General features: G+C 39.3%; 1 protein-coding gene across 5 annotated transcripts in view; it reads left to right on the forward strand.

Moving 5' to 3' along the window:
• Positions 1-19,717, forward strand: part of ehbp1 (EH domain binding protein 1) — a 183,818-nt gene that overhangs the window by 7,866 nt on the left and 156,235 nt on the right. For all 5 annotated transcript variants that reach the window (XM_030747768.1, XM_030747770.1, XM_030747771.1 and 2 more), the window contains 2 exons: positions 19,248-19,305; positions 19,396-19,491. In XM_030747768.1, the coding sequence (XP_030603628.1) occupies positions 19,248-19,305; positions 19,396-19,491 (154 nt within the window). The remainder of the gene's footprint in view (positions 1-19,247; positions 19,306-19,395; positions 19,492-19,717) is intronic.

Raw genomic sequence — 19,717 nt, forward strand, 5'->3', positions numbered from 1 at the left:
GAGGCTTATGTGTACCTAGGACATTTTTTTTTTTGACAGCTGCTAATCTATAATTTTGTTAATCTCCTGGTGACATCACTGTTAGAATAGCTTGGAGACTTTCACACGCTCACTGATCAGCTGATGTGACCTGAGTAGGTTAGATCATTGTTTGCTATATACTATATTATAGGTTGTAAAGTGTCTCTCAATTTCTCACAGGTAATCTCACGTTAATTGAGTGTGACATTAATTTGCTCCTCCATGTGCTTTTTGAAACCACTGGGATTAACAGCCTTTGTTGCAGAAACCTTGGTATCATAATGCCTATAAATATAAGCTTTTAATCAGCCAGTTTGTGTTATTTCAGACCCTCAGATACAAAGCATTACCTGGATGAGTACAGTAGGTCTTGCAACCCCACACAGAAGACGTGGGAGTTGCCCACTGGAACTGGCACAGAGGCATTATTGATTACATGGTAGGTCTGTCTGGCACATACAAGTGTGGCTAATCATCACTTCTTCGCTCACAGCCATGTGACAAGACAGGGAATGTTCAGGAGTTCTGTGGAAGAAGCTTCCTATCAGCCTGAGCCTGCACATAAACCCTGTAGGCACACATGTAATATTTATAGGAATTTAGAAATTTTGAAGATACACAAACGCTCTCATCAGACAGACACAAGTGGATTTTCCCATCAGCTTTGAGGAGACCATCGGTCCCGCTACAGATCGTAACAGTATAAAAATTTATCATAGCACACAATCGAGAGATGATGTTTTTTTTTTGTTTTTTTTATTTAGTTTTTTTTTATTTTTTTTTTTTTTGGCTGTCAGTGGGTGTGTGTTCGGGGTGAATGTGCATGCAAATGAGACCTGACCATTTACAGTCAAGACAGTGGGCATATGAGCTACCTTATTTGACAGAAATCGTTTTCTTTTTTCTTGTTATTGTGGATAATTTGATAAGCAGAACTGTCTGTGATACTTGTGTTCATAAAAACCTGGGTCACGGGCAACATATTTAAGCTGTTTTGCATTGGAGAGGTCACCAGTCTGTCACAGGGCATTATGGTGACTCTGTCATTGAAGTGGTCACAGTCTGTGCTCAATCCTAAATTATTTGTATCCATTTAGTCCATAAAGATTCACAGATTAAGATAATATATCATATGTGTTGTTGGTTAATGTCCATCACTTGCTGTTTGACCCCTTTGTTGATAAACTATAGGACAGAGCTCTCGAATTGAAAGCTTTTTCTTGACTTCCTGGATACAGCAGCATAAAGCACACCACGTTCATACAGCATACCTGTTCTGAATGATAAATGTTTTATAGTTATCAAAATGAATCAGTTTCACTGAATTAGGTAATAAAAATTGGTACAATTTGACAGTTTGGAGGCATTTTAGACAGTTTTGGATGACAAGATGAAGAAAGCATGTTTACATATCTCTGGTATGAAGCATGATCTGGTTATTGTGAATCAGATATGACTGAGGCCCTAAAAATGTTTTTTGAGTGATATCTGCGCTGACTTAACTTAGACTGTGTCCTAGCCACATGCTAAACTCAAAGATCATTTTTTTTTTTTTTTAAATATCTGGTATTTGGTAGTACTTGGTATAGGGTACTATATAACATCCACTTTACTATTATAAAGTGGATGTTCACAGATTAACAAACCTGGTTAAAACAAAAATGTTATTGCAATACTCAGGATTTTCCTTTGGTTCTTGCTACATTATTATTATTATTATTATTACCCAAATCATACTCTTACTGTTTGAATCAGTTTGTGGCAGAGGGCACTGTAAAGAAATTTTCACTTGAAGTGGCTTCGTAAGCGTGAAATACAGTGGCTGTTGCGTTCTGAACAGAGTTATTATATACTTGGGTGTTGTGAAATGCCTGAAGTGTGTAAATGAATTCCATGGTTGAAGCGCCAGGCTGACAGTTGACTAATGGCCAACGTTTCAGTGGAAATGACCAGCGTGCATCAGGCTGTGACATGTTGTCTTCTGCTGAGCGTGTGTGCATTATGGCGAGCGTCCATCACGTTTCTCTGCCAGAGAAACATCTTCCTGCCAGCTTGTCTGACGTGGCTCTCCATTCTCTTCAAATCCGAAGGCCTTGACAGATTCCTGAGTATAACTTTGGCACTTGGAGAGGGTTTTTATTGCCAGGTTACAGTACAGAGCTGTCATTTGTCTTGTCCAGGAATTTTGGATGAAATCATAAAATCTGGATTCTCCTGTTTGTGGTTTTGGGTAAAAATAAAACTTTACCTGTATTGAATTTATGTAATTGTTAACATCTTTTTTTTGTTTCAGTTTAGTGTCTTATCTATGCTTTTTTATGTAGAAACAGGCAAGCCAAATGTCAAATTTGGGGCAAGTATATAGCAGTTTTTATGTTTAATACTTGGTTGATACCCACCGCAGTTCTTTGTCCCTCACCCCCCCCCAGCTGCTTTGTAGTAGAACCCACCCAGGTGTTGTTGTTCTGTGCTGCAATCATAAGACATAAACAGGACATTTACACGCTCCTCCTACACACACCAATAGACATGAAACATTGCAGTGCTGTGAAGATGTCAATGGGGTGTAAAATGTGATGAAAACTCTGCTGGTGTGTTTCACTTTGCTGCTGTCAGGCAGAAAAACACAGAACTGCTCATCATTTATCAGCCTGCAGAGCGCTGCTGCAGCATCTGCAGGCTGATTCCTACTTTATGTGTGTCTGGATGGCAAAGCACAGCACTGCAAACCATAAGTTATAGCTGTTACAGCTTGGAGGTGCTCTTTCGGAAAATATAGGTGGTGCAGGTGGAATTTAAAGATCTTTTCTGGCAGTTAAAATCTCAGTTTTAACGTCCTAATCTGACAAAACAGATGTGAGCCAGTTGTCACATCACACTTGCTAATGTAGCTAAGGATGGTAGGGTTGGGTGATTTGCTTCATAGTCCAATCACCCCATCAGCACCTGTGAGATTGCCAGTGACCAGCTGCATTGCAGCCAGGGTGGTGCAGAGGAGGTTAACATGCACCCTTTGGGGTAGCACCCTCCACCCTCCATGTAGCACAATATATGGCCCAAACACAGCAAACTCAATGGTGTGTGAGTAAAAGAGAAACACACATGCTGGAACTTTATTTCTCATTTCCAGCATTAAGACGCATTTCCCCATTGACATGTAATGATGAATGATTTAGCTTCACTGTAATTAGTTAACATAAATGGATGGATGTCAGCTGAACAGCTCAAACAGTACTGGGTCACAAAGCTGGCTCTTTTTGCCTTAGACATACAGTATAGTTATTGGGGGTGGGGTGTATGACTGCCATTCCAAGTGCAGTCACATTAAGCTCCAATTCAGAAATCAGTCCAACAGTCAGAAATAGACCCCTGCACCATACCCATGCACATATTAATTTCACACCGTGCAGAAATCCAGGCATGAACTTGTACACCCAAACATATCTGAATTGCATGTGGCAGTTATATGTGGAGATGCAACATTCAATTATAGTGGGGCTAATTCAGTTTGTTATGAATCTCATAATGAAATTTGAATTTAATGCATTGCGCTTGTTCAAATACACAATGTTGGGAAATTAAAAACATCCTTGACTGGCAATCTGTTATCATCCCCGTGACCATCAGCAATGCTTGACATAAATTTCCATTGGAACAACCAGAGTAGATAGTCCCTGCCAGGCAAAAAACAAAAAAAACGTTACAATATAAACTGGTTCAGCCAGCTTCAGCCAGACATCCATCAAACATGGCTCTGTCTGAAGCCTACTGGGTCCTAGAAGTGCGATCGCTGCAGTTGTTGCTTTTTCTTCTGAAAATCAGTTTACTAATCATTTCATTCATTTTATAGTGTGCTAGTGTATTGCAGCTACAAAGTTATTTGTGTAGGAAGAACAAAAAGACATTTGCAGAACAAATGGTCAGATTACTCTAACTCAGAAAGTAATCAATTTACACTTCAAACCTTTGGAACTGGGCATGCCTCTGTAGTGTAGTGACAGATAAAGGAGACCTTTTGAGATTGGCTTTCTATAAGGCACTAAAATCCTGGCTTAAATAAGGACTTATTTGGGATGCAATAGTGTTATTGTTGGTTGCTTATGGAATTTAGATTTACGTTTGATGCACATCATGGACCAAAAGGATGCCATTTTCTGAGGTCTTTATATGTCTTTGTTGACGCCCTTTCAGAATCCATGTCAAGTTTGAAGATTCCTGTTGGTGGAACAACACTAGAAAGAGCTTCTGTTTTTGTTTTTTTCCATGAAACCTGTTTAACTCCCTGACGAGGGCTTATATGCTGAAACCCATTAGAATATATGAACATGCTGGGATAGATTCCAGCCTCCAGCAACCCTAAATTGGATAAGTGGTTAAGAAAAGTGATGGATTAATGACCAAGACATGAGAATAAAGGCATTTTAAATGTTATTTTAAAGAGAGTACCTTAATAAATTCAAGCTGTTTTAATTTCTCTCATTTATAATTCAAACAGCTTCTTTTTAATGGCAGGAAATGGCATTAAAAACTTAAAAGCTTCTCTTTTTTTCCTCTTCAGTTTGATTCTCAAACAAAATACTTGATTAATCACAAATATAAGTGCTGTAAACAGTTGCCTGACTGCTTATCTATCATTGCATTTAAAAAAATGTCTTCACAAGGACTCCTTGTCTGTTTTGGGTGCTCTTAGGCACATGATGGTTGTGATTCGTACTGTGTCAGTCAGTCCCTGAGGCTGTTGGCGAGCTGGTGTTTGGAGAGTGGATGGTGAGTGATGAAAGGATTTATTACCTGACTTCTCCTCCTGAAAGGGAGCTTCATTCGTAATTATTTTGATCCCAAAGACACGATCTGCGTGATTCCTACTGTACCTCATCTCTGCCTCAGGGTATTGTTGTTCCACCTTTTAGAGTGGAAGTAAGCTGTATGTTGATCACTATTTGCACTGCATTTCTCTTACCACAGGATTTCTGAAACCTTTGGTTCTCTGTTTATTCTGATTTTTTTTTACATGATTATATGCAGAGATCTTTTGGTAGGAACCAAAGATTCACATGTGCTATCGTGCACCTTGCTTTATCGTGCAATCATCATGTGACAGTGCTTCATGGGTGGTTATCTGCCAGTTTACTCACATAAATAAACACACAATTACTGAAAAACTAGTGAGGTCAGCAATGCTATTCACGCAACTATTCACACACATCGCTACATACATTCGAAGGTTTCACTTGCTTCTCTCCCTTTGATGTGTCAAAAGTGGAAAAACTCAGGTTACCTAGAAAGTCTTTTCAGACATAATGAGTGGTCTCCCACTTCATCCCAGAAATGTATTGGAAGTGATAAATAAGTAGTTAGAAATGAGCCAGTTAACTAAATAAAAGAGGAACATAAATAGAAAAGATTTCCAATGCTGGCACTCTCACTTTGATGTAGATTGTATTATTTTTCTTGCTGCTGAAACAGTAATTTCCCTAGTGGGATCAATAAAGTATCTGTCTACCTACCTACACACACACACACACACACACACACACACACACACACACACACACACACACACCTGGACTGTGGACTTTGTCTGTCTCTCACCTTTTTTTTTTTTTTTCTTCTTCTTCTTCTTTTTTTAATCAGCATCTTGTAAGCTGTGCCCATTGGGTTAGCTGAATGTCACTCCCAGAATTTGGGACAATTCAAGCATGCTTTTATTTTCCAGAAGCTCCCCAGCTCTTTCTGTGGGGAGAGTTTGACCCTCCACCCACAGACCAGTCCAGTTAGCCAGCCAGCAGCATTTTGTTCCCCTTTGCGCCCTGTGCTTTCTCATGGGCTAAGATTTAAAAGACTCATACCTGACCTCTGTTCCTCAGGGGATGATGGAGCCTTTGATGTTCACTTTCATCCACCCAACCTACCCGCTTTTATTCCTTTTACCTCGCTCTCAGCTAGTATGTCTCCTCAGCCATGGTAGACCCTTCATAATTGGCCACACTTGACCTCCGGTCTGTTTCTGCAGTTAAGCTCTCAGCTACAGCTGCCTCCACAAAGCTATCCTTTTAAGAAGATTTCTCAAAAATAATAGCTGCTGGCTTGAAACAACCCAGGCTGTTTACAGAATGGAAAACGGTTCAAAAGTATTCTTCATGCTTGATGTCTTTAGGTGTTCAGTGGGAATAATGAAGGCTGGAAGCGTCTGGAAAAATCCTCTGCTTTTCCAGTTCACACTCCACTCTGTAGTTTTTATAGCCGTTAGATCCAAGTAAGTAGTGAGATTAGTAAAATCAATAAGTCAGTCTTTAAGTTAGGCACTAAGGAATGTAGTTGCTTTGTGTGTGTTTAGTCCATAAAGGTCAATTTAATTTAATAAAATAATGTCCACAAACACAGAAAGTTGGCAGCTACACATAAGCTGCCGTTACAGTAGTCTCAAACAAATATTATAAATACAGGGACCAGCACACAAGCTGATTAGAGAGGTGCTCTAGCTTTCACTCGAGACTCTTGTGCTTGGCTTAAGTGCTTTCAGCGTTAACTCTGTGTCACTGACCCAGCTCTTGGCTCACACAGACACACTGACTTACTGTTGTGTAATTGGAGGTCAAATGACTGGCAGTGCAGGTCAGAAGAAAGAAAGGAGCACAGACGATTTCAAATTTTAGAGTGACTTTTAAAATTCTACAAAATGCACACAGTATTTGGTGTCCTGATGATAATTATGAAGCACTAGTGTGTTTAAAATGTGTCCGTTTTGATATCTTCAAAGCTCAGTGGGTGCTTGTAAGTTGTGCCAATGTTCTCACTAAAAGGATCAAAATGCCCACAGAAACATGAAATAGAGCTGGGTGATTAGTCAGATTTTAATTTCAATTAAGATTTTGGTTTTCAGCAATTATGAAAACAAGACTTTTGCATTCATTTTCACTTGGAAGTTCTCTACAAAATCTGTCTACAAAGGTGTTTTTTTTTTTTTTTTTTAATTATTATTAAACCTTTAAATATTCCAAAGTTCAAGGAAAAACCCTAGTAAAAATTAAGTTTAAGTTCAGTAAATGCATGTTTAAGTTAATTAATACTCATGTTAAATAATCTAGATTCCAATTATTACTGACCAAAATAACTTGATGGTTTTTGCCTTAACCAAGCAGCCCCATCTTAAATCCCTAACATGGCACAGTTCACTTTTAAACAAAGGATAAAGTCACACAAACTCCACCAGAGTTTGTTTAAGGCCACCTTGGTTAACCCCATTGATGTAGATTGCAAACCAATCTCCATTTATCCATGCAAACCATGGATAAATGGATGGGAAAATATTCCCACAGACACACTCCAGAAAGCCTTTCCAAAAGAGTGGAAGCTGGTATAGCTGCAAAGGGGGAATCAACTCCAGAATGGAACGTCATTAAAGTTCTTGTAGGTGTAATGTATAGGTATCCCATTACTTTTGTCCATATAATATTGCTATTTCTTACTGAAATTCTCAGTGAAATTGAGAAAAAACTACAGTCCTGCACCACACAGTTGCAAGAGCATTGTTTTTTTTTTTTTTTTTTAAAAAAACATCTAAGCAACAGGTCAACCTTGAGCAGAAACAGGGAATAATTTTTCACTACAGAAATCATGGTGACCTTTTAATACACTGTTCTTAATCAGAAAAACAGTAAAATGCAAATTACACATCCTAAGGAATCAAATCGTAAACACCATAACTGAAATAATAATCACAAAACTGCTGTCTCTGCACAACCATGCACAGCTATACTTCTCAATATGTTGGGGGGAGAAAGTACAGATAACTTAGTATAATTAAAAAAAAAAGCTTATAAAAAAAGATTAAATGGACTAATTTAAGCAAGGAAGCTGCATTTCCAGTGAAAGCAATATTCCCTGTCTTCTTCTTCTTTCTTTCATTTGTCTCCTTTCTCCAAACCATGCTCTCATTGCTGTCTTTGCTGAATCAGAAATCACAAAGTAGGTCAGGTATAAAAAATACATTCTTTAACTAAGCTTTTAATGGTGGGCCTGTTCCTGTGTCATTTCTCTCATTTTGACCAGATCTCTGGCGTTAAGCAGTTTTGGCAGTCGGTTAGCATTGCGCCCCTACCGCATGTCAAAGAAGCATTATCTTCACCCCTGGGAATTTTGACTGGTGCCTCACTAAATTTGAGTATGACTACATTCCTATTTGGAAAACGTAAAGAGAGCTGCACAAGTGTTTTTTTGTTTTTAATGTCCTTTATATCACAAACAAGCACAGGATACTGCTAGAAATGCAGCAAGAAGAGTGCTTATTTTTTTTAGTTGGATAAAAATGGAAATCATTATTTAGTGGACAGATTTCCTTCTTGGAATTTGCACAGAGTGTCTATTGTGTTTTTTAAAATACATGATACTTTGTCACTGTGTTTATCACTTGTTTTATTGCTGTGCCACTGAGCTGAGCCCTGCCCTGCTGTGTGTTTGGGTTTCCTACACTCTAAGTGTGTGTGTAGGTGGTGTGTGTGGATACGTGTTGGTCTAGGCACCGTCATACCAAATACGAAGTGTTTCCTTCCTCCTGCCTATGGGAAAGATAGGGCAGCCGCAACTTCCTGACACACCCTTCACTTCCACCCCAGTGGGATCAATGTGTGCAGAGCCTTAAGTGTTTTGCTGCAGCTAAATCTGTGCATTCAAACAGTGATGAGCAAGATTATTTCACTGTCATTGGTTCAAGCTGCACATATTTTCCTGTGGGTTATAGATGGTGGGATTATTTCACTTTTGGGAAACCAGTCGTCATGTGGTTTGTGAACCCTTCTTAAGCACTGACAGCAGCCAGCAGTTGTCAGATCACACTTTTTGTCACTCTGTATATCGCTGTCTATATTTCTGTCTCCCTCTCTTTGTCTGCCTCTTTATCTGTTTTTCGTTTCCTAAATTTCTCTCTCGTTCTCTGTCTCCATATATAAATTTATCAAATTCAAAGGTGCTTTATTGGCAAAAAAGTTTCTGAAAACAGTATTGTCAAAGCATCAAAATAACAATCATAATAGAAAAATAAAATAACAATAATAGCAAAAAGAACAACAAAATTATACATTTCAGCTCAATTCAGTATGCTCAATCAACACTTAAACATCGCGTGCGTGCGTGTGTGAGAGAGAGAGAGAGAGATTGTGGCATGTTGATACATGGTAGCCACAGGAGAATGAGAGAGCATATGTGGCTACCATGTATCAACATGGTAGCCACATATGCTCTCTCATTCTCCTGTGTTCATGGGAATTTGGAATTAGTTAAACTAAGTGTTTATTACTTCACTGAACGATTTTCATTTTTGGAGGAAATGCATGTTTCATCCTCACCTGTCAAACAGTGATCACATCTTCGGTTTCTTTTTGGTTGCTGTGACTTTTTGTCTTCCTTGTTTGGTTGCCAGTTTGTGGTCATTGAGCCCATACTTGTTTAGGATCTGGCTCTGCTGTCTGACAGTTAAGAGAGATTCTGCCAGTTCATTATCTCTTTGTAGGGTCAGATGACATTCTAATCTGCTTTGGCTTTTAGTTTCTTCTTTCCAGTGTTTTTTTTTTTTTCTTTCAAGTAGGTTTCTTTGCATTGTGATATAATTTTGTTTACTCTGATTGGTGTTTGGACAGCAGTGTTGTTGTGAGTTTGGTCAGAGTGTGTTTGAGAGGAGGCAGTTAGTTTCACCACCAACTGACACAGGAGACTCTTTTCTGGGCTTATCTCTTCAGTTTGGAGGGCTTTGGAATGAAGGGAGTCTTTGGGCTGGAGTTAAAGTAATTACAAAATTTCAGTGCTCTGTTTTGAGTGCTAATTATCACTGGGTATCTGCTTAAGTGGTTATCTGCTTAACAGCCATTTGTTGTGTACATCTGTGTACATGCAAATGTATGTGCAGAACTCTGCATGTACATTCTGATGACTGAGTCATTCCTGTTCTTCAATACCATACAGCACAATGGGCAGGATGTTGCTATCAAATATCTCTCTTTATCTCTTACCTCTGTCTTTATATTTTTGTCCCTTTTATCTCCATCTCTCTGTATGTCTCTCTGTCGCTCGTTCTTTCTCTCTCTCTGTCTAAATTTCTTTCTCACTCCATATCTTTCTGTTGTTCTTTTTCTTTAGATCAAGAGATTGATCCTGAGATCAATCTGAGAAATCGCCCAGAAATCTTAATTTCTGGTTAATAATACCAAACCAATATACGTGTAAAACAGTTAATAAAGGAATCCACAAACATATACTCAACAGTAACTTCAGGATTATGGACTCCTAGAACTGCTGATGTTGTGCCCAACCTGTTGTGATGCTGAAGTGTTTGAGGGAAAATTAAATAACTAGAAAAATGCATTTCCTGGTGAAAATGCAGTGTGAATGCTGAAAGCCGAAAGATTTGACTGGAAATACCTAAAACTTAACTAGCTGAAAGAGAAAAACATTTGAAAAAGTTAAACTGCTCTATTTCTCAAAGTGCTGAAATTGAACTTGATGTGCTGAAATTGCTGGATTAAAAAATGGGGAAACAGCAAAACTTGGAGCTGAAGCACATCAAAATGAAGAACTGCAATAGATGCAATACTAGATAAGACCTTCATCAACTGTCACTAACTGTCCAAATTTGAACCACCTGCCTCATACATCTGAATTTGAATACACCAATCAGAAAAATGCTGTTTCAAGCTGTTTCCCTCCAAAAAGAGTGAGAAACAGTTGAAAATCCTGCTGACCTAGCCATAAACAACAGCTTGCCACACAAAAACTGTAATTCGCAGTGACAAACTTTTTACACTCTGAGCGCAAGGAGATGTTACTGACGCATGTGGGTTTTTTTTTTTTTATACCACTGAGTGAGCAATGGCAATTTAAAAAGTGCCACCGTTTTTGGTTTTTGCTCCAAAGAGCGGAGAAAAGTTAGCATTGGAGTGAATGGACGATGTGGAGGGTACCCCTGACACTCTCAGGCTCCTAGTTTAAATTTTGCAAATGTCTGACTTTTTTTTTTTTTTAAAGAGCACAACCATAGCTACAATTTAAAGTATAAAATGTTTTGGTAGACCAAAAGTTGTGGGAGTAAAAAGAATGGAAAGAGAAAAAAATTTGAAAAGTAAAACATCTCAAATTCTTCAGTGGATGGTGATGTCACCACTCTAATGCATTTCTATGGAAGGTTTTTAAAGTTTCAGAAAAGTTCATAAAACTTAAGCTGTCGTTGTTTAAAAAAACGTAAAAGATATTAACAAACAAATTAATACCTGAATAGTTCAAAGTCTTGGGACCCATTTAAAGTTGGAATTTTTTCTCTAGCTCAAAGTATGCTGAACTGGGCAACTCTCAAATTGGGTGAGTTGGAAGAGGATTTCAAATTTTCTTCATTCATTTCAAATGGCAAAAATAAAACTTCATGAAGAGCTAAATATTTTAAAAATGATAAGTTACAAAATATACCACAAATCATACATAAAAATACATAGAATCACAACAAATCATCTATCTGTGCTCTGTGTCGATCTCTGAGGACTATCATCTCAGCTCCTGCTGAGCTGGCTGACCCATTTTTACTCTTATCTGCCGTCTCTTTCCAACACACACACACACACACACACACACACACACACACACACACACACACACACACACACACACACACACACACATAGTCTTTCCATCGCTTTCTTGAACATTCTTTGAATATCTTTTTCACATTTTTGTCTACTTTAGAACATTTTCCCACTTGTAGTGCCATTTAGTTCACACACACGTGCTCATTATTTCATGCTTTTTTTTTTGACTCTTTAATTTCAGTCTCACTCATTCTGAGTTAAATGAGCGCACATCCACATCGTCTTACCTAAGTTATCAAATAAAATGGTATATAAGGTGCTCCTTTGTGAATATTTTAATTGCCTTATACTTTGGGAAAAATAATGGCGCGTTTTAATCAGGAGCTTCTCCAGTGAGTTTTTGTACTGCGGGCACACTCCAACTCCATTGTCTTTGACAGTTGGTGAAAGTAATCCTTGTTCTGCTGCTCGCCATAGCGGCACAGAACCAGTTGTTCAACTGCGTCAGATCTTTAGATCAGAAGGAGTACTACCCTTATCAGCGTCTCCTCTCTCTCCACTCTTTTTCCTATCTCCTCCCTCTCATTATGAAATGTTTAGGGATGAGTACTTTTGTGAGGGAGGCTGGAAAAGGTTTTTGCTCTTTCCCAGACATCCCTGTGAGAGTGTTTCTCTGCTTTCAGGATGGAGGCCCTGGTAGTCTGTTTTTTTAGGAATGGTCTGAGTCCTACGGCCTTTTGTGTGGCTGACCCAGACTCCTTCCACTTTTTTTTTTTTTAATTTTTTAAATATCTTATTCTGGAGCTGCTGTGGTGCAGGAGGTGGAGCATCTAATCTGCTAATCTGAAAGTGAGGGGTTTAATCCCTGCCTCCAGTAGTCTGCATGTTGCACATGTCCTTGGGCAGGCTGTTGACCCCCAAATTGTCACTAGAAGAGAATAGAATAGGATGTGGTTTGTAGTATAGAAGTGCTTTGTGTGTGCACTATATAAATACCAGTCCATTTACTATAAGTACGAGTCAGTTTTGAGCAGACCTCCAGACCTTTTAGTTTTTCTTTGCTTAAATGAAAATCTTTTTTGTTAAAATGAACCTGTGTCATCCTCTGTACCAGGGTTATAATAGTTTTGGATTTTACATTATAGTTTAGTTTTAGTTAGTTTTTACTTTTTTTTCTCTAATTCAGTTAGTTTTAATTAGTTTTCAGAGTGGTTTTGCTCGTTTTTATTAGTTTTTATTTTTGGTTTTATGCTTAGTTTTAGTTAGTTTCAGTATTAGTTTTAGTATTTTCATACTTAATCAGGTACCCTTTAAAGATACCCTTTAAAGAAATATATTCAGCAACCAACTGTTCACAGACAGCAGAACTACATGCTAAATGTGTGTCTTAATAAGGACACACATGAACATCAACAGGGAGAAACTGCTAACAATATGAACTCCAAAACTCGATAAATAAAAAAACTACAATAAACTCCCAATAAAGTTCAGCCTCAGTGCAGCAGATTAACAACAGCTACATGTGGTGTTTGACAAAAACAAACTCCTTGAAGGAGTCAAAGCTCAAATCCAGCTGCATCCTGATGTTCTCTCCACCTGATGCTGCTTCTGTTTTGGAGCTAGCTTGGTTAGATGCTCGCTGATTAGACTTGCAGGGTCTTTGCGGCCTATGTAGCCTACGGAAGTGTCCGACCTCATGTCCGCATTTATGCATGTATAGCTGGATTGCGTGTGTTAATTACCTTGTGGTTGTGTGCTGGGGGTTTTTTGGTCCTCGCTCTTTGTGCTGTTTTTAGGGTGCAAACATATTTGTTCCTGTTTTTTCACTTTCTTCGTTCCTTCCATTCCCATAGTTTCAGCAGCTCCCTCCAGGAATTTGCTGACATTTGTGAGTCCTTATATCGATGCTTTGATTATTAGTCCTGATTGTTATTATCTGACTGATAAAGTAGCCGGAAACGCACAAGGACTAAACACAACATTGTGGCTGCGTTGACCCGACGAGTAGTCACGTTTCTCTGGAGGTGCAGGCCGGGTTGCCTTGTAGGATGAGAGCGGTTTCCGTAGCTGCCTTGTGTGCGCTTCTCAGGTCTACTTTGATGTTGGTGTTTTTTTTCCTGACTAAGAAGTGTTCCGTACATCATCCACAACATCATCCACAACATCATCCACAACAAGACACTCGCTGCTATCTGTGCTATCATAGTAAAAAAAAAAAAAAAAAACACCACATGGGACTCTCTGAGGAGCAGCGCGGTGTGCGCACACACACACATGCGCACACATTTGCCCGACGGCGTTCCGAGCTTAAACTCGGAGAGAGGAAAAAAATGATTTCATATCAATCCACAAGACTTTTGAAAAAATAACAATATCTATAATTTCAGTTAGTTTTAGTTAGTTTTGTAAACTCACAATTCAGTTTTAGTTAGTTGTCGTTTCTTCCTTTTAATTTTAGTTTTTATTTATTTCAGTTAACGACAATGTTTTTTCAATTTCAGTTTTCGTTATTTCGTTCGTTTTCGTTAACTATAATAACCCTGCTCTGTACATTTGGTCACATTGAATACCACATCTTTTGTTGTTTTCTGGTTGTGGCCATAGCAAGCTGCCTTTCAAGATGTTAAATGCTGTTTGAGTGTAAGACAACAGACCGGTTAGTCTCACCCAAGACTGGAGGGGGTGAGGCAGGATGATTAACGGCTACTGCAATTTTAAAATAAAAGTGAGGGGATTGTCCATGAATGAAAAATAAGGATAAAATGAGTTGCCAAATGTTCTCTGGCCTCTATTAATATATCTGTTCTGCCCAAATAGTGACTAGAAATATGTTTTTGAAGAAAAATGAAAGGCGGGAAAAATGCACTGGTGAATGAAATGAATGTATGGTGTAATTAAAACCTCATCAATTCAAAATTAGCCTTTCAAGCTTATTATTCAAACAGTTTAAGACACTTTTTAATGATAGTATTAGCTGCCAAACTAACTGTCTATTAAAATGGACTTCTCAGCAACAAAAAATCCATACAACTTAAAAAGCAGAAAACGTATGAATAACAGGTTGAACCTTATAATCCCAATTTTTGTAATAATTCTCAATTACGTATATTATAAACATCCAAACTAAATCTCAAATTCAGGATACACTTGAGTCTTTAATGTAGCTGTGCTGCTGGTGAACTCTTTGTTTGATTGACAGCTGATGTATGCACACTTTAATCATCTTTCTTTGGGCCTTTTTGTGGCCATTTTCATCTCATTTGTGTTTTGGCATTCCTCCCTGATGGCTCACTGATTCCTGTTACACACAGAATGAAGCCTTGAAGTTGGAGCCGAACACAAGAGGAAATTAAAACAGGGCGTAGAAATAATTTAGTCTGCAGACAAATGGTTTAAATTTTTCTCATAGCTCTTCAAATACTGTACAGAGGGGGAAAAAAAGGAGGGTGATATTTGTGTGTGCTTGCTCTCTGATATGGCATGTGTTGTTGAACAATAACTCCTCTATGTGGGGCCTCTCCTGAAGGCTGAAATTGTTATGTCATTCTCCTCCTCCCCTCTCCTCTTGTCTCTTTTCACTTTCCTTCCCTCTTTTCTCTTGTCTTTTTGCTCTCTGTCACACAGTCTGCCATTCTTTTCCTTCGCTGCTGTTTTCTAAAAATCTTCAACATAAGGCTCCTCGCACACATTAATCCAGTGTTTAACTTGCAGTACTTCAGTGTTACTGCAGAAAAATACTAAACTTAGTACTGTTCCATGTTTCATCCTGAATTTTGACTTTAATTAAAATCTGCTTCTACTTAATTGCTCATGCCTCAGTCATATAGATCAGTTGGCAACCCCTTTGCAACCTGCAGTTGCAAGAGGGAAACGTGTATTCCCCGACTGGCTGGCGAGCGTTTACAGGAGGTTGCGGTCAGTTGCTGGGTGAAATTGGTTGCAAACAGGGCGCTGTACTGAAAATCTCATTATGATTGCTCTGGTTGCTAGCAGATTGCCTCAGTCACCCATAGTTTGTCTATACAGACTTCACATTTACTGCTCACCAAACAATAGTGAAAGTGTGAAAAGTGAGACGCAAACCAGAAACTGGGAACACTCGCCTTCAAATTCAATTCAATTCAATTCAATTCAATTCAATTTTATTTATATAGCGCCAAATCACAACAAACTGTCGCCTCAAGGCGCTTTGTATTGTGGGTAAAGACCCTACAATAATACATAGAAAACCCAACAGTCAAAACGACCCCCTATGAGCAGCACTTGGCGACAGTGGGAAGGAAAAACTCCCTTTTAACAGGAAGAAACCTCCAGCAGAACCAGGCTCAGGGAGGGGCAGTCATCTGCCGCGACCGGTTGGGCTGAGGGGAGAGAAAGACATGCTGTGGAAGAGAGCCAGAGATTAATATCAATTAATGATTAAATGCAGAGTGGAGTATAAACAAAGTAAATAAGGTGAATGAGAAGAAACAGTGCATTATGTGAACCCCCCAGCAGACTAGGCCTATAGCAGCATAACTAAGGGATGGTTCAGGGTCACCTGATCCAGCCCTAACTATAAGCTTGATCATAAAGGAAAGTTTTAAGCCTAATCTTAAAAATAGAGAGGGTGTCTGTCTCCCGAATCCAAGCTGGAAGCTGGTTCCACAGAAGAGGCGCCTGAAAACTGAAGGCTCTGCCTCCCATTCTACTCTTAAGTATCCTAGGAACCACAAGTAAGCCAGCAGTCTGAGAGCGAAGTGCTCTATTGGGGTGATATGGTACTATGAGGTCTTTGAGATAAGATGGTGCCTGATTATTCAAGACCTTGTATGTGAGGAGAAGGATTTTAAATTCTATTCTAGATTTAACAGGGAGCTGATGAAGAGAAGCCAATATGGGAGAAATCTGCTCTCTCTTTCTAGTCCCTGTCAGTACTCTAGCTGCAGCATTTTGGATCAGCTGAAGGCTTTTCAGGGAGCCTTTAGGACAGCCTGATAATAATGAATTACAATAGTCCAGCCTAGAAGTAATAAATGCATGAATTAGCTTTTCAGCATCACTCTGAGAAAGGATGTTTCTAATTTTAGAAATATTGCGCAAATGCAAAAAAGCGGTCCTACATATTTGTTCATGTAGGACCGCTTTTTTGCATTTGCAAAGAAAAAGTTGTGCCTTACTGCTGAAAACAACGCATTGCCTTCCAGCGCTTCCTAGTGATGTTATTCATAATGCATTGATATCAGCAGATTATGTAGTATGGGTGCTTTTATGTAGTCATATTCCTGTACACACATGAGTATAATGCTTTGTAGGCAGACATATCTGTCTTTTATTTATAGATTATATAAATAGACATTATGTAGTATACAACCTTGTACAAGAGTGCAGTATATACTTTATGTATGTAGTCTAATTTGTTTACCATGGAACATTTTTGTGTCTGCTTGAGGATGTGATTACCAGAACGAATTTGTAGAAATGTTAAAGATAATCACAGATTATCAGTTTCTTACAGCATGCTTAAAATTGTTTTGATTAATGGTTTGGTGGTTAGCACTGTTGCCTCATAGCAAGAAGGTCCTGGGTTCAAATCTACCGTCTGGCTGGAGCATTTCTGTGAGGAGTTTGCATGTTGTCTCCGGGTATTCCAGCTTTTTCCCACAGCTCAAGACATGCACTTAGTGGGGTTAGGTTGGGTTAGGTTAACTGGTGATTAAAAAGTGTCCGTAGGTGTGAGTGTGAGTGTAAATGGTTGTCTGTCTCTCTGTTACCCCTGCGACAGACTGGCAACCTGTCTAGGATGTACCCGCCCCTCACCCTATGGCATCAGGGATATCCTCCAGTAAATTAATATTCTTGGATGTCCTTATTTTTTACTCCTTTTTTTTTTTTTTTTTGTTTGTTCAATTGTTATGCAAAGTTTGGAAAGTGATGTTTAAGTCTAGCCTGTTGCTGTCTTACACTTAAAGAATTATTTCCAGTCTGTTACTCACAGTGAAGGATAAAGCTTGTTGATTTAACACTGGTATCATCTCAGTACTCAGTATAACCAGATATTAAAAGGTAATAAAATACAACAAGAGAATTGTTTACCTTACCCGTGAAAGGGTTGCTTGGGCCCCACCCTGGAGCCAGGCCTGGGAAGGGAGCTCAAGGGAGAGCGTCTGGCGGCTGAGCATTAGCCCGTGGTGCCCTGCCAGGTGCAGCCTTAAGATGCGAGATGGGCCTGCCCTCCTGTAGGCCCACCACCTGTAGGAGGTTTCAGGGGTCAGGTGCAATGTGTGTTGGGCAGTGGCCAAATGTGGAGGGAGGCCTGGGCTTCTCTGCTTAGGCTGCTGCCCCTGCGACCTGGCCACAGATAAGCAGAAGAAAATGGATGGATGGACCAAAAGCTAATGTATCAGGACTGGGAGAAGCTGGATTAGTGCATCCCTGGCTAATACCACTATTAATATGTTGCAGCTTCTTGTTACTTATTCACCTGGTCAGGGAGTTGGTGTCCTGCAAAGCTTATAAAGTTATTCTGATGAATCCATGTAGAGTAGTTTGCTACCTTTCTTCTGTCCATTGCAAAGGGCTGGATTAGCTACAGACCATCATCCCTGAAGCTGGAGAGCTCCACAGCATGAAGTGAATGCTTGCCTCTGTGTGTGTGTGTGTGTGTGTGTGTGTGTGTGTGTGTGTGTGTGTGTGTGTGTGTGTGTGTGTGTGTGTGTGTGTGTGTGTGTGTGTGTGTGTGAGAGTGTGAGTGAGTGAGTGAGTGTGAGAGAGAGAGAGAGAGCGAGATACTTAAGCATGACTGTAAGCCAAAGTATGCATCAGCAGTTAACACATAAACCACAGCACCATCAGCTGCATTTCAGAGGGTACTTTGCCTCATCTGACCTACAGCCACTCCTCCTCTCTTCTGCTTGTGAACACCCTGTATTGTCTTGATGCTGTGCACTCCACTGCCTATCATGTGACCGAGGTTAACACAGCAATTTGTGAAATAGTCACAACCTTTAATCGATTTGTGTTTCTGGGTATGTTCCTGAAGAAATGATTGATCTGTTCAGTCTCACGTATACTGATTCATGGTCATGTAAAACTAGAAATGCTTTTGTTTTTCGTGACTATTTTCCTGGTGAGATTGGGCTGAAGGAAGAGCTGCTAGCATTGGAGGCATGAAATATCTCCAAACTGCTCCCTCTATGCTGTGTTAGCTCTGCCACTAGCAGCTCTTTCACTAATCTCAGCTTCTTTACTTAACACACATTACAGCTGACTCCATGCTGGACTGGGTCAGATTATTGTGACTTTTGGACTCTTTCAGTTTTTCCCTATTAGACTAAACTCATGCTTGTTTGTCTGTACTCTGTATTCCTGCATGTGTGTACCCTGTTGTTTATGCTGCAGTCCACAGGGACAAAGCCAGGGTTTAGTTGTCTCATCATGATTTATTCATACTGTGAGACTATGCAGGTGTTTGTATATGTCTGTGTGTGTGTGTGTGTGTGTGTGTGTGTGTGTGTGTGTGTGTGTGTGTGTAGAGTGGAAGGCTTATCAGGGTTTTAAACGTGAAGTGATAAGATGCAATCTAAATTAGACTGACAGTAATTATATGTTGATATGTAGCACAGAGCTGGATGGATTGCCCTTTTTCCATTAATCTTTCTTTTCTCTCTCTTCTCACAGGCAACCAGACAAACTGGTGGTAGTTTGGACGCGTAGAAGTCGACGGAAATCCTCCAAGGTTTGTATTTGATTACGTGCAATTTTAATTTAAAAAAAGTTTATCTTTTCCAAATGTAATTTTTTAAATTATCATCCTTCTGTCCTGCAGTCCCATAGCTGGCAACCTGGCATCAAAAACCCCTACAGAGGAGTTGTGGTGTGGCCTGTCCCAGAAAACATCGAGATCACTGTCACTCTCTTTAAGGTGACCTGCTGCTCTTTTATTTGTATAACACAGAGTTTTAGGGAAAAATGTAGCCCTGATTTTTGAGATTTTTCTGAGAAAATGTTGGTCAATATTATTCAACCCCCTTACCAGACCATGTCTGCTGTTATATGCTAATATTTACAATTGATTTAAATAAGAAAAATATAAAAGGACAGTTAAAATTGCTCAACACAGCTAATATTACAAGGTTTTTTTTCCAAAT

The sequence above is a fragment of the Archocentrus centrarchus genome, chromosome 15, assembly GCF_007364275.1.
Source record: "Archocentrus centrarchus isolate MPI-CPG fArcCen1 chromosome 15, fArcCen1, whole genome shotgun sequence".
NCBI classification, from domain to species: Eukaryota; Metazoa; Chordata; class Actinopteri; order Cichliformes; family Cichlidae; genus Archocentrus; species Archocentrus centrarchus.